General features: G+C 46.4%; 1 protein-coding gene across 4 annotated transcripts in view; it reads left to right on the forward strand.

The window, feature by feature from the left end:
• ARHGAP32 (Rho GTPase activating protein 32) overlaps positions 1-14,078 on the forward strand; it is a 139,754-nt gene that overhangs the window by 22,088 nt on the left and 103,588 nt on the right. For all 4 annotated transcript variants that reach the window (XM_065697384.1, XM_065697381.1, XM_065697382.1 and 1 more), the window contains exon 2: positions 10,292-10,400. In XM_065697384.1, coding sequence (XP_065553456.1) covers positions 10,293-10,400 — 108 coding nt within the window. In that variant the 5' untranslated portion in view covers position 10,292. The remainder of the gene's footprint in view (positions 1-10,291; positions 10,401-14,078) is intronic.

Below are 14,078 nucleotides of genomic sequence, written 5' to 3' on the forward strand. Positions count from 1 at the left end.
CTGCTTAAATGTCACAGCACTTTACCACATGGCTCAAGCAGCAGCTACCTGCACCCTTGCTGCTTCCCCTGCGGCTGGTTCCAGGCTGAAGGGCAACTGATGTGTCAGTGGCAATTTAGAGGATTAAATGTTCTCGAAAAGCTACTGCAGAAAGGTTTGTAAAGGAGGGAATGTGTTAAAGTGAGCAGTGAGAGCTGCACAGCTTTCCTTATCCATCTGCTTGGACTGTGTTAGCTGTGTTTAACGGATTACATTTCACCTTCCCGTTTCAGGGAGGGCTCTTGAGCCTCAACAGCAATGGGAGAGATGTCCTGCAGAGTTGTGCAGGTAGAGCAGGAGCTTCAGCTTCACTCTAACATGAAACAACAAGGAGGTGAGAACAGCAGACGAGGTGCAGGGATACCACATCACCTTTGTGTCCTGACCACTCTTGTTGGCGTTACAGGCCGGGAGATGCGGGCAACTCTCCTGCTTTGCTTCCTAGGCTAGTGCTGGGTTCACTTTCTGCCTTCCCTGTGCTTGGGGCCTGGCTTTAGCTTCCTGTTGAGAAGCCGGTTCCCAGCCTGCCCAGGCAGCAGCAGTGGTGAAGCAGGGGTTAAAGGAGCTCAGTTTCCTGCTCTTCTGCTTACTCAGGTGTGCTGCAAAAGGGCACAGAGAATGGCTGATCAGGAGAAACAACTTTGTGCGAGGAGCTTGCGGGACCAGGAACAATTCCAGGCTGGGAACTCTTCGTGTTTCCCTTTGTTTCACTTATTTTCCCTCTGGTAGCTGTCATTCCTTATGGAAAAGCCTGTCCTATCTGCAGCTACATTTTTCTTCTGTATTTTTTTCTTCGTGCTGAGTCATTGCCCAACTCAACAGTCATTTCTGTGCTCGCTTCCTGGAGTCTCGAATGGGTTTGTCACGGCCCTTTCTGCTTCCCTCTTACGTGTAATACAACTGCACTGGCTTCCAGCACAGCAGAACTCCTCTCCGATGGTGCCACGGTACCTCTCTGTGATCAGGGTGAGTGGGGATTGGCAGGATTTGTCCTGTGGAACAGATCAGTAGGCTGTTATTCCTGGGATAATGTTAACATGTAGGAATTACTCATTTTCCTTACACAGAGGCAGCCGGGGAATGCAAACGTGTTACCTTATAACTGAGGGGCAGAAAACTTCCTTTGCTTTTGCTTTTTCATGCAACATCCCACTGTTGGCAGCTGCAGTTAAACACCTTTCATCTTTTTCATCCTCTATAATGCATGAGAGGGGTCCTTGCTTTGTTGTTTGTTGAGTATCTTGCCAGTCCTGACTCATCTATGAATATGTATTTCGCTTTTCTCCCCTCTTTTTGTCCCCCTTTTCCTTCTGCCTTTAGAAGTGGGTTGGTGTTTTAAGGACTCTCTTGGCCTGGCTGATGTTAAACTGAAGAGGTTACCTAAACCTCATTAATAGGTTTGTTTTAAAAGGGGGATAATTCCTGACTGATGTTTCATCAGTGGTAAAATGCTGTTCCCAGCTGCAGGTTGGTTCGTAGCTGCAGGTTGTGATGTTCAGATGTTGTTGCTCATAATTTGCTTTTCAAATCAGAAACAGAATCTTCACCTTTTTTTCTTCCCCTTCAGGTGTTTGTGTTTCAGATGCTTCCCCCCCCCCATATAATCAGAAATCACAACCAACACAACTGTTCTTTTTCGTGAGCTCTGGCATTCCCAAAAGATTTGGGTGACGTTGCATGATGAAGCATTGCAGCAACCTCCGCTCCTCAGCTCTAGCCCTTGCAAAGCTAAGATAAATATCCATATCCTCTTCACTCAGTATGAAGGGACACATGTACAAATGAGGATGGGATCTGCAAAAGCCCACAGGATGCTCCATAGGGCAGGAGGTGGCCAAAATCAAAAGGTCTCTGAGGAGAGTGAAGATGTTGCTCATCCCCTCTTGTGGACCGACCTTCTAGGGCAGGTGAATTAAAGCAGTAAATGCCCTATCCCTGGCAGTGTTGAAGGCCAGGCTGGATGGGGCTTGGAGCAAGCTGCTCTAGTGGAAGGTGTCCCTGCCCGTGGCAGGGGGTTAGAACTGGATGAGCTTTAAGGCCCTTTCCATCCCAAACCCATCTGGGATTCCATGATTCTGTGTTGTGTCGGAAGGAGGCATTTCCAGCCCTGCCATCTCCCTTAGGCCAAGAGGAGCTGCTGTGGCAGGGGCTTTGCTGCTGATCCAATGAAAGCCAGTCCTTTTTGGAATGTATTTCTTTATCCTCCAGTGTCTGTAGAGAGGGGCAAGCACCTCTGCTGGCATGGGGAGATACATCATCAGGTGCTGGGGAGAAGTGGGGAGCTGCCCTTTTGGCACCAGCAGAGCCCTTTGCATTGCTTCTTACTGTTACAGAAACCTCCTTGCTGGATGAAAGTGCTGTCTTGAAGCTGTGCTGCACAAGCACTTGAATGATGCTCATCCCTGCAGCCCAGTCCTCCTGGGTTTAGTGGGCCTAGGCAGTCTTTCTGTACATAGCTTATGGCTATCTCCCTGAGTTCTTTTCCCTGGGTCTCATCGTTTTCCCTTCAGGCCCTGATAAGGTGTTTGGTACTCACCTGCCTTTGGGTAGAAGCTGTGTGTGGTTAGGAACTGTGAAACCCAAGTGATTTCCTACTTCAGGCTCAGTCTTCCTCTGAAATACAGGACAAGCTGTCAGTTACTTTGGGAAATGGATGGAGGTACTCTCTTTGCTCACCTCTTGTCTGCATTGATGCAGATAGTCCTTACCTTGATGTTTTATAGTCTCCTGACATACCCAAGTGCAGCATAATTGGGGTCACTGGGCCCTAGGCAATAGTGCTTGTTGTCAGAAATCCTTATAATCCCAGGTTCCACGTGGTATTTCAGTGTTGTGCTCCTTTGAGTAGCCTTTAGAGTTAGCGGTTTTGTTTTAGGATGTGCCGCCTCTCAGCCTGTCCTCCAAGCAGAAAAAGCAATTGAAATTTGCTTGGCTAATTGTTCTTTCTCTATTCATCCCTTTGGCAGCAGGAAACCTAGCAGCAGGGTTTCCATTGCCAGCAGACATGGTACACTTCTGTCCCTAAAGTGTGGGAGAGGGAGGTAAAAATGACTGGGGGCAGTAGTGGATGCAGCTGCATCCTCGAGACCTCAAGGCAAGGGAGAGCAGTGATTTCTTTCCTCTATGTTGAGGCTTACTCACTGGGAAAGATACTGAACGAATTACTCTAAAAGGGCCAAGTGAAGGTATTTGGGGGTCTGTTTGCAGTGCTGTGCACAAGGGAAGAATGGAATTGTGCCCTGAAGCACTGCGAGACAATTCGACCCCTACAGCACCTTCATCTTCTGGTCTGCGTCGAGCTCTCAGGTGCTGCTTCACGCATCACCCCTACATCTTCCTTTGCTGCTGGCTCTTCCCTTTCCTCATCTCGTGCATCAGGATGGGTGGCCTGGGAGGTTTGTCCTGGTCAGCAGTTTGCTGTTCCAGCTTTGTGTGAGCCTCGGGATGACCCATTTGCTCATGAGACACGTCTCTGCTGTCGAGAAATAATCATGGTATGGCTTTGCTCATGTCATGCCTGTATGACCCCCGTGTGTTAAATCTGACCCTGATGACTTACTGTAGTTGCAGACCTCCATTTAGCTGGGCAAGAGCAGTCCAGTGGGAATAATAGGAGTGAAACATGTAAGTAGTGGTTTCTACACATGAAAGCATGGAGCAGCCTCTTGTTTGCTGTTGATGCCGTCAAAATGGAGTGATACTAGCACAGGTAGGAAAGTGCTGTTGTGAGTAAGATGCAAGAGGGCACCACACCTTTCAGCCTAGATTTAAAGTCAGAACAACTGTAGCTATTCTATTCTCTGTTTAGTGCTCAAGGCCAGGTTGGACAGAGCTTGGAACAACCTGGATTAGTGGAAGATGTCCCTGTGGTCTCAGTGCTGCTACATGTTAGGAGCAGTTGTCACTTAACAGCATGCGAGGCTCATTGTAACTGAGGAGTTGACTGCCCTTGAGCATTGCTGAAAGCATCAGTTTTCCAGTATACGCTTCTATGAGGAAAGATTACATTTGGCTTTGCCCTGGCACTGAGCTGCAGCCAAGAGATCAGATGAATGCCCTTGGATGTAGGTTTGGGTCATTCTTTACAATTTGGGGTGTACTTTGATCTCTGCTACATTTGGATGGGCTCTAAGCAGATGGGGTTCGTTACTGCTCTGGGTTACTAGACTATTTGAAGACTCCAGCAAGGATTAGAATGGCTTTTGCTGGGCAGTGGGGAAGGAATGAGGCTGGTTGAGGAGAATCATAGAATCATAGAATAGTTAGGCTTGGAAGGGACCTCAAGTTCATCCAGTTCCAACCCCCCTGCCATGGGCAGGGACACCTCACACTAAACCATCCCACCTAAGGCTTCATCCAACCTGGCCTTGAACACTGCCAGGGATGGAGCACTCACAACCTCCCTGGGCAACCCATTCCAGTGCCTCACCACCCTAACAGGGAAGAATTTCCTCCTTAGATCCAATCTAAACTTCCCCTGTTTAAGCTTTAACCCGTTACCCCCTGTCCTGTCACTACAGTCCCTGACGAAGAGTCCCTGCCCCAGCATCCCTATAGGCCCCCTTCAGGTACTGGAAGCTGCTCTGAGGTCTCCACGCAGCCTTCTCTGATCTTAACAAGTCAAAGGAGGTAGCAAAGGAACATTACTTCCCAGTGCAGCAGGAAGGCAGGAAGGAGCACGCAGTCCTTTCCCATCTCTCTTCCGTGTTCTAAGTTCAGTGCTGCTTTTAGCAGTTTATCAATTGTAAATGAGAGGTTAGTACCCTTTCTCCCTGGAGGAAAATACCTTTAATACTTTCATATTTGTTCCTGAATCAAATGAAAGAAATCCAAGGCAGGGCTCAGTGATTCTGATTTTTCAGTGATTTCCTAATTCCTTTTCTTAAAGTGATAAGAAAACCCTATTCCTGAAGAACTGTTTTAGTGACTGCCACTGTGTTCTTCTGCAAGAAAATGCCAAGCACCTACTGAAACAATGTTCTCTTATGTGTTGCCAGATAACAGAGCAGGTTTGTTCAGTAATATATGCATGAGGATTCTGTGATTATAAAGCTTTTTAATCACTAAGAATAGGTCTCAGAGCTTGTAAAAGCTGAATATTCCTCAAACTTCTTCTTTTCATAATGAGTTTAAAGGAATTCCAGTTATGCAAAACTTGGATGCAAATTGTTGCAGCCCAGTTCAACAAAGCTCTGGGGTACATGTTCCATTCCTTCCAGAGCATGCTCCTGAGCTTCCATCAGAAGCAGCAAGTCCATATCCTTCTGTTTTGTTCCATTGTTGTTCCTCTATTTTGTTCCATGTTCCATTCCTTCTAGAGCATGTTCCTGAGCTTCGATCAGAAGCAGCAAGTCCATATCCCTCTGTTTTACTTATGGAGATGGTGTTACTGAGTTGAGATGTAAGACACCATCAGGTGAGATAAAAAGTAGTGAAAGAAGCTGTCAACACTATGGCAGAAGAGCAGAACAAAGGGAAAGTGGGTCTGTTAGTTGCTATTTGTTGCCTCCCTCCTTACCCCTTGATGGATGTGCAGAGCATCTCTTCAGTGGGTGCATCTTTGACACCTTGATGGTACTTTACACCTTCTTCCCTGTGAGGGTGCTGAGGCACAGGGTGCCCAGAGAAGCTGTGGCTGCCCCATCCCTGGCAGTGCTCAAGGCCAGGTTGGACACAGGGGCTTGGAGCAAGCTGCTCCAGTGGAAGGGGTCCCTGCCCATGGCGCTGGATGATGGGTATATCTACTTGTGAAATACTCTTACTCTATTCATTATTCTTGTTTAGTGGCTTCCCAAACAATTGAATTTTGGCTGCCCGACCCTGAGCTTCCATCAGAAGTAGCAATTGCAGCTCTCGGCTTGGTTGAATCAATCACAGTAAACCATTTAGTTATGCCAGGTCTTCACGTTGTGGTCGAGGATTAAGTACAATCCATTTACCATTTGTTTATTTATGATGGAGGCTTTAAGCTGACCTTGCTGGTCTTTTCTAGCTTCATGTTGTATGATCCTTGAGACAGAAACCTTTATGTAGTACAGATGGACATAATGGAATCAGGAAGGTGTTGACAAAGCTGATTTAAAACATGGGAAATGAAACCCTCTTTCAGGTCAGCCCTGGCAGCCTTCAATTCCCATCTTTTGTTTCGTTTTTCCTGGGGCTCCTGAGCTATCTCTGCTTCCCATATTGCACAATTCTTTTCTTCCTTTCCACTGCATTAGTTTTAATTTCATGGACACAGAGTTTACTTGAAACCATTCGGATTTGATGGGTTTTAACCCCACTGAAGCTGAACTTTCAAGGTACCTCCCTGTCGATTCACTGTTGGCTTTTATGTGTCCATGCTGTGATTGAGACCTTTGGGACTGAATCCTGTCAAGACTACTTGATTCCATAGGAAGAGACGGGGATGCTGTTATGCCGAAGGGCCTTGAAGTGTTGATATGTGCTGTGGCTCACCCATAGTGACATCCTGAAGCTGAATGTAACCTGTCTCTGCTGTTCTCTTCCTTGAGCACTGTCTGGCAAACTGAAGAGTGCTTATTGAAGACAAACATGGTTGCTAGGAGTGAGGGAGATGAGCCAAGTAGATGTAGAGGTCCGTGCACATGATATTTGCAAGCAGTGCAAAGCTCAAGCCATCGTTCTTTTTAGTGTGGTATTTTGGCCTTTTGTGCAAATGACTTGAGTGCATAAATACCAGTTTTCATCAGCCGGTGTTTGGAGCTCCTTGGCTTTCAGGATGAGTTTGTGTCAGCACAGTGTGGCTTTTTGGGTAATATTTATAGCACAGAAATCATCCCTTTCTGTGGCGCTCTGAATCCTCTTGTATCGTTGGTTCTGTAGGGCAAAGCTTTTACATTGGCTGAGAAATCTCCAGGCGCATCACCTGTGTTAGATAATAAATACACTAATAAATCAGCTCTCATCAGCTCCCACCTCTCCAGTTGAGCTCAGAAGCAACAGCCATTTGTGAGAGAAGCAGCAAGGAGAGCTGAAACGCCTCAGGTCCCCATGGGGGAGCACAACCTAAAGATCAGGCTCGGCATTTCATTTAAAGCTTATATAGCCAGGCCCCAACGAGGCTCTGTCAAGCAGAAAGTTCCCCCTCTGCTATGAGGAGCCTGGCATTCAAAATGCTTCATGCTTCTACCAGCATGGGGCTTTTAAGCCACCTCTGCAAGGCATTTGTCAGCAGCCTCGTGTCCTCCCGGAGCAGAGCGGTTCATCTGTGTGTCACCAGCGTCGAGGTGACAGCAAAGCCCATGACAGTTGTGTTTTGTGGTCTGTTGTGCGATGCAGGATGTGCCAAAGAGCCTCAAGCAGGGGAACAAGGGTTCTTTCTTGTAGGGATCCCACAGTGGTTTAAGAGCTTCTGTCCTTTCTTCTACAAGGATGCTGGAGAGGGACTGCATCAGGGACTGTAGTGACAGGACAAGGGTGATGGGTTCAGACTGAAACAGGGGCAGTTCAGGATGGAGATAAGGAAGCTCTTCCCTGTGAGGGTGCTGAGGCGCTGGCACAGGGTGCCCAGAGAAGCTGTGGCTGCCCCATCCCTGGCAGTGCTCAAGGCCAGGTTGGACACAGGGGCTTGGAGCAAGCTGCTCTATGGAAGGCGTCCTTGCCTGTGGCAGGGGTTGGAGCTGGATGAGCTTTAAGGTTCCTTCCAGCCCAAACCACGCTGGGGTCCTATGATTCTCCTCCCTGTTTGATTTAAGGAGTTCTTCCCACAGACCCACTTCTGGGACCAGCAAATTGAGCACGTGGAAAAGATGTTTCTTGATACAGTTTGCTATGGCCAAATGTACATCCCTGGCTCGAAATTCATCAGCTGGACCTACCAGAGAGCTTTAAAGAATGGGTGTGAATGTGGGCTGGGCCTTTTGTGAAATGTCCTGCAAACATTTGTTCCAGTACATTTGCTTCTCAATTTACAATGAAGAAGGATTCATTCAGCTGAACAGGGATTGCTTAATGGTCTCTATGCAGTCAGAACCTTTATTAATGTAATGGTGTCAGCCTGCATTTGAAGGGCATTCAGAGCTGCTCAGCACTTGAAGAAGTGGCATTTTAAATGAAATTGGGGTTCTATTCTTATGGCTCCTGTTAAATTTCCCAGTGGATTTTCAATCATTTATAACTCCCATGGAACAGCCAAATACCTGCTCCCTGCATAAGTGTCTTTAATGCATACAAAGTATGGGTGTCGGTGTTTGTAAGTGCCAGTGGGACTCTGGATCTTCTCCCAGAAGAATCCATGGCAGAAACAAGATGAGGGTGGATGGAGAAATAATGCTTAGAAGTGTTGTTGCTGATGGATGTCAGACCCTGAGGTTTGGTTTCCTTGTCTGTGTCACCCTCGAGAGCGCACAGTTGAAGTAAAGGCTGTTGGAGCAGTGTGAAAAATGGGAGCATCTTGAGCAGCCTCCACCTTTCTGACCCTACTCAGACCCATATTTTACTGCTGCCAATCCATACCGTTCATTTTCTATCATCCCCATTGCGGATAGGGAGGAAGAAGCCACTAGACTTAGTGTATAAGGGACTGATATAACCTATAGCATCTTGAGCCTTCCTCCGTCTCTTGTCTCAGCTGGCATGGAATGCCGTAGTTACAATTCAAGATAAATAAGGGTTCACAGGTGGTTATCAAGCGGTTTTGATTGTGTTAGAAAATCTTCAGGATTCCACCTTTTTTATGGCCCTGTGACAAAGGGTTTAATTTTCATCAGTAGTAGAATATTGTGCTCAATATGGAAGTGGACACACAGATTGTTTCTAATCCCAGGAAAAGTCCAGAGCACGCTCAGGAGGAAGGGTAATGGGACTGTGCTTCAGGATCTCAGTGGGAAGGCTTTTTGGGGAGGTATTTCTCATGGAGTTCTATAGACATAAGCAGATTAAATGTGAGTAAATAGATGGGAGTCTGTTTAAAAGGTCTGCTGACATCTGTTTGTCCACTGTGAGGGCAGACCCGAGAACCCTACGTGATGTTACAACAGAACGCATTATTCTCTGTGCTCAGACCACCACAGGGTTTGAAGCATCTTCCAGGAGGAGCTGAGCAATGGTCACCATAACCAGGCTAAGGACAGACTGTGTGTGATACAACCATTCAGAAGGCGTACTTCTTGAAAGAAAACCACATCTCTGCTGAGGAACCCAGGAGGAATTGCCCTAAGCCTTAGGAGTTGTGTAGTAAATGAATTTGTAATCCAGGGTGCTGATAAAGGTGTAAATTCAGTCTCATGTTCTTCCATATAATGAGAAAGTGTTCATTGTGATAAGCTGCTTGTTTTAAGCATGGGGTTGGAAGCTGGATCTTGCCCATGTTACCCATCCTTTCCTTCCAGCACCCACTGGAATTAGACTGAACGCTGTCTCACAGCATTAGACTGAAGCTGCTGAGGGATGGTTTGGTCAGAATCTCTGTCTACAGCTGCAGTAAACCAAGCCCCAACACTCTGAAATGCTGAGGAAAGCCTCACTGGGCCTTGTTCAAAATCATGAGGTTGATTTAAAGAACTGTGGACTTTTCCCCCACTTTGTCTTCAGTTTTGGAGTTGCACAACCCAGTTTGTGCTTGTAAGATCAGTGAAAATAAGTGGCAAACTCCTCATGTGGTGGAGAAAGAGGCCACATCTTCTCACTCTGGGTACGGAAAGAAGGAGGAAGGGAAGAGCCACCTCTCTGAAGTTTTCAGGTTCACAAAAATCACATTCTTTTGGCCACATACACGTCAAAGGTGCCCATCGGAGCTGGCATCACACCTCTACCTTCTAAATCATGCTATGGTCATGCAGGGCTTTTCTGAGGCTGGAACTGGATGATCTTAAGGTCCTTTCCAACCCAAACCATTCTATCAATCTATGGAAGCTGCTCTCTCCATTTAGGCAAAACATGAGTGGACAACTAGGGTCTGGAATGTGTGTTTCTTCTCATGTTGCTTGCCTGGGCAACAGAAGCAATTGGGTTTGAATGGCCTGAAAATGACTGCTCTGCATTTGTGTTTCAAGACTTGCAGACTGTGCAGTGATTAAACAGAATGATCCATTGGTTGGTTAGGGAGTGCAGCTTTCTCTCCACCAGATTGACACTTTGTCCTGCTTGGATGATAAGAAATGAAGAGTCCTGGGTTTATAAAAGCATTTGTATTGTCATATGAGCCACAAACCCAAGCACTAGCACAGACCACATGTAAGATTACCTAAACCTTATCACCTGTATCAAACCTCTCTGTCCTCCTTTCCAGAATGATGAAGTCCTCTGTACACGCAGAAGAAGATGACTTTGTGCCAGAGCTTCAGAGGAGCATCCATCCCAGAGAGAGGCCAGACTGGGAGGAGACGCTCAGCGCTATGGTGAGACGCTGTGTGCTGTTTTCTGTCTGTGTTATTTTCAGTGCTGCACGCTCTTCCAGTTACACACTCATTTACATGCCCTGAGTTTCAGATTGCTAAATACACACTACTTTCAGGACCAAAATACTTCCCTTCCTCTGGCAGTTCGTCAAGGAGAGAGAAGGAACGTGCATCATGCTTCTGCCCTATTAATACGTGCCCCAAAGCAGGTCTAGTAACCAATTAAAGGTCCATAATGTCACAAGGATTTTGTCTGCAGTAACCTCTTTTTTCAGCAGGGCTTATGAGCACGAAGCATGTACAAACAAGCTCTTTGAAGCATGCAGCATTGTGGAAGAATTAGGTTTTAGCAAAAGGCTGCTTTAGTCTACAGAAATAAAACCTCAGCCTGAAAGCTAATGTACCATCAGAGGGAGCAGAAACAGAACCACAAAGGTGCTGTTCTCGTGCTGACAGAAGGCAAATGGCAGTGGGCCACAGACAATTGTTGTTACCTTCATACAGAATCATAGAATAGAATCATAGAATATCTTCTAAATGAGGGAGTAAAGTACCTGCAGTTCCACTTTCCCAACCCCCTCTGGCAGTTGCTGAGATTGGAAGGTCAGATGTTATGTATTACCAGCCAAACAGGGCAACGTGATGAGGTGGTTTTGTGGGGTTACCTTATCTCACAGAAGCTTGACCTGCTTTGTTGCAGTTCAGGAGTGTCTGGAGGTTGGAACTTGTCTGGTGTTTTCAGTTGTTCTTATCGTACCTCCTTAGCATCCTAAATTGGAGAGGAGATTGCCTTCTGTGACAGAGCTTGGCCCCCTGGTTTTGGATTAGCTGTTGGTTATACAGTGCTCAGAAAGTGCACAGGTAGTAAACTCCCTGTTTATGTTGATTTTAAACAGGGGAGCAAAGATAAGTACTCTCTTTTACTCTCAAAAAAGCATCATCAAACCCCATATAATACAATGATCACATTTTGTTGCAAACTTTATGTTTAAGGCAAAAAAATCAACCCAAAACATAGGATTTGGCATTGGTTTTGTCTGTGGGTGTTTTCTGTGCTGCTCACTCCACTGAACCCCTCAATCCCCAACATTAGTGTTGACTTTCTGCAGCTGGCACTATGTTTTTTCTCATCTGCAGCTATTTTCTCCTCCTTCTCCTTGGCCAGCAGCTCACACTGGTGCTGGGTGTCTGAGAGCATTGTCTGTTCTCATCAGCATTCCCCAGCCTCAGCGCATGGTGTTTCTTACCCCCCTGGAGCCATGCTGGTGTCAGTCACTGTGTGACCCCGCTCCGTGCTGGCTGTAACCTCATGGTGTGTCTCAGGATTGGGAGTCCCTGCTGCAGTGTCTCCCCATGTAACACAAGGTAGCTGGCATACCTCATTTGTTACTGTTCTGTTCCACTGTTGACTTACAGGGAAGGAAGTGTTCACCTCTTCTGCCTTGGTACTTCCTTTGTTCTCATCCAGGCTGTTGTGCTCATGGCTCAGGCTGTTCTTTTTCCTTAAACGTTGATCTTTAGGGAGAAAAGATGCCGTGGTTTTAGCTAATGATGCATGAAAGCATCCTTGGAGGATGAAGGTTCTCACTATCACTTCCTGCACAGTTCGCTTCATGTTCAGGTGTTTGGGGTATAAATTGCATGTCACAAGTAGACACATTCTTCACATTACTATGTTGTTAGAAGAGTTGGGGAAACGAGCGTGTCGTACACCAGGTTTGTGTTTTACGCCACTGGAAACAGCTCTTTGTATAAACCAAAAGGGGAGTCCAGGTTGGCTTTACATTGTTCAGTGTTCAGCTCCTACGTGTATGCGTAAAGTTGCTCTCACTCCACTATCACATCACTTCTTAAACAGCTCTGTGCCAGCAATATAAAGATTGAACAGTCCAGGTGGCTGTAAAAAAGAGATTTAGAGGACAAGAAACAAGAAAATTCCCATCTCAGATCTGCTGCACAGGGATTTGGAGTCATGGAAGCGCAGGGCTCGGTGCACCATCCCTGGGTTTCTAATGGCTTGGATTTGCGCTTACGGCGTTGGTTTGACCTCCTGCTCCTCTGAATGCATTGTAGATGGGTAGAAAACCCTCATGTTTACCGTGCTGAGAGAATCACATTTCCTCTCTCAATCCCTGCCTTATGGCCTGTCAGAAGGCAGGATCTACAAAATGTCAGTATTTACAGGCAGGTGGAGAGGCAGCTAGGGACAGGGCTTTGTTACAGAGCTGAATTCCACGGTCTGAGCAAATACTGGGAGTAGGAACACTATGGAGAGCTCAGGATACTCAACAGACTCGTGATGCTTATTCATTTGTCCCTTGAACTTTGTCTTCATACATGGCACAGGGTGCCCAGAGAAGTTGTAAATGCTCCATCCCTGGCAGTGTTCAAGGCCAGGTTGGATGGGGCTTGGAGCAAGCTGCTCTAGTGGAAGGTGTCCATGCCCATGGCAGGGGATTGGAACTGGATGAGCTTTAAGGTCCTTTCCAGCCCAAACCATGCTGTGATTCTATGTTTTTTTACTTTGGGAAAGGGCCATTTATGCAGTCACAGTTAGATGAACCCTGGTCATCCCCACTCTCCCTCCTCCCTTTTATCTGCAATCCATTTCGAAGTGCTTATTATTAGTGTATAAAAGGGCTTTGTTTCCAGACCTTTTCTTAACTAGAAATAAACTAAACGTCTTTGAAATGGATGGAGGTTGAATGTCCTCTGCTGTAAATGTAAAGTAGGGCAAAACCTCTATTTCTAATGTTTCTGTGCTTGCCAGTTTATTTTGGGCACCTGAGTAGCTTCAGTCCTTCAGTATCAGTGTGCTACTACTTTTATCATAGAATCATGGAATAGTTTGGGTTGGAAGGGACCTTAAAGCTCATCCAGTTCCATCCCCCTGCCATGGGCATGGATACCTTCCACTAGAGCAGCTTGCTCCAAGCAGTTAAGTGGATTTTGGGAACCAAGCTGGACAAGATGCAATACTACGTTGACAGACGTCGCAGCAGCTGGGTACGAAGCCAGCTGCCTGCATAGTCCTCAAGGACTCCTGTTTTATATTCCCCTCCCAACTCCTGTTGTGTATTTATGGAGTTTGGGGATATTAGAAGCTCCTGGTCCCTCTGTGCCTCAGGGTAACCTTCATACAGGTCTTTTTCTCTCTCTGCTCATTTGGAAAATGCAGTTGATGATACTGACTTTCTTTGGAGGAGACTTGTGAGTTCTAGGGGTGAAAAGCCATATTTGAGGCAAGTGATATTGCAGGATATAGATTTCCTCTAAATTGATACTTAATACTACATTTACCTTCTGTTATTGACCATCTCAGCACCTCTGTATGAGCTCAGTAAACTTCCCACCCTTCTGAACACTTGCTTTTGGGATCTAGATTGAGGATATTGAGGTGACAGCCGTGCTGTCCGAAGTGTTAGTGGTTTATAGCCAGGCTGCCAGCAGAGGTGTGATGAGGAACCTCTACATTACCAATAGAAAACCATGATGAATCCTTGAATTTGGCCAACGCAGAAGTGAACAAGAAGGCAGGCAGGTGGCACTTGGTGCACGTCATCCTTTTTGGCTTATGCTGGTGGAGTTTTCTGTAGAAGAATACAAATCTACAAGTGTTTTGGAAGGGCACAGGGGTTATATGATATCCTAGGAAGGCCCTGGAGTAATCTTCATTCC

Source organism: Lathamus discolor, chromosome 17 (genome assembly GCF_037157495.1).
Source record: "Lathamus discolor isolate bLatDis1 chromosome 17, bLatDis1.hap1, whole genome shotgun sequence".
Taxonomy (NCBI): Eukaryota; Metazoa; Chordata; class Aves; order Psittaciformes; family Psittacidae; genus Lathamus; species Lathamus discolor.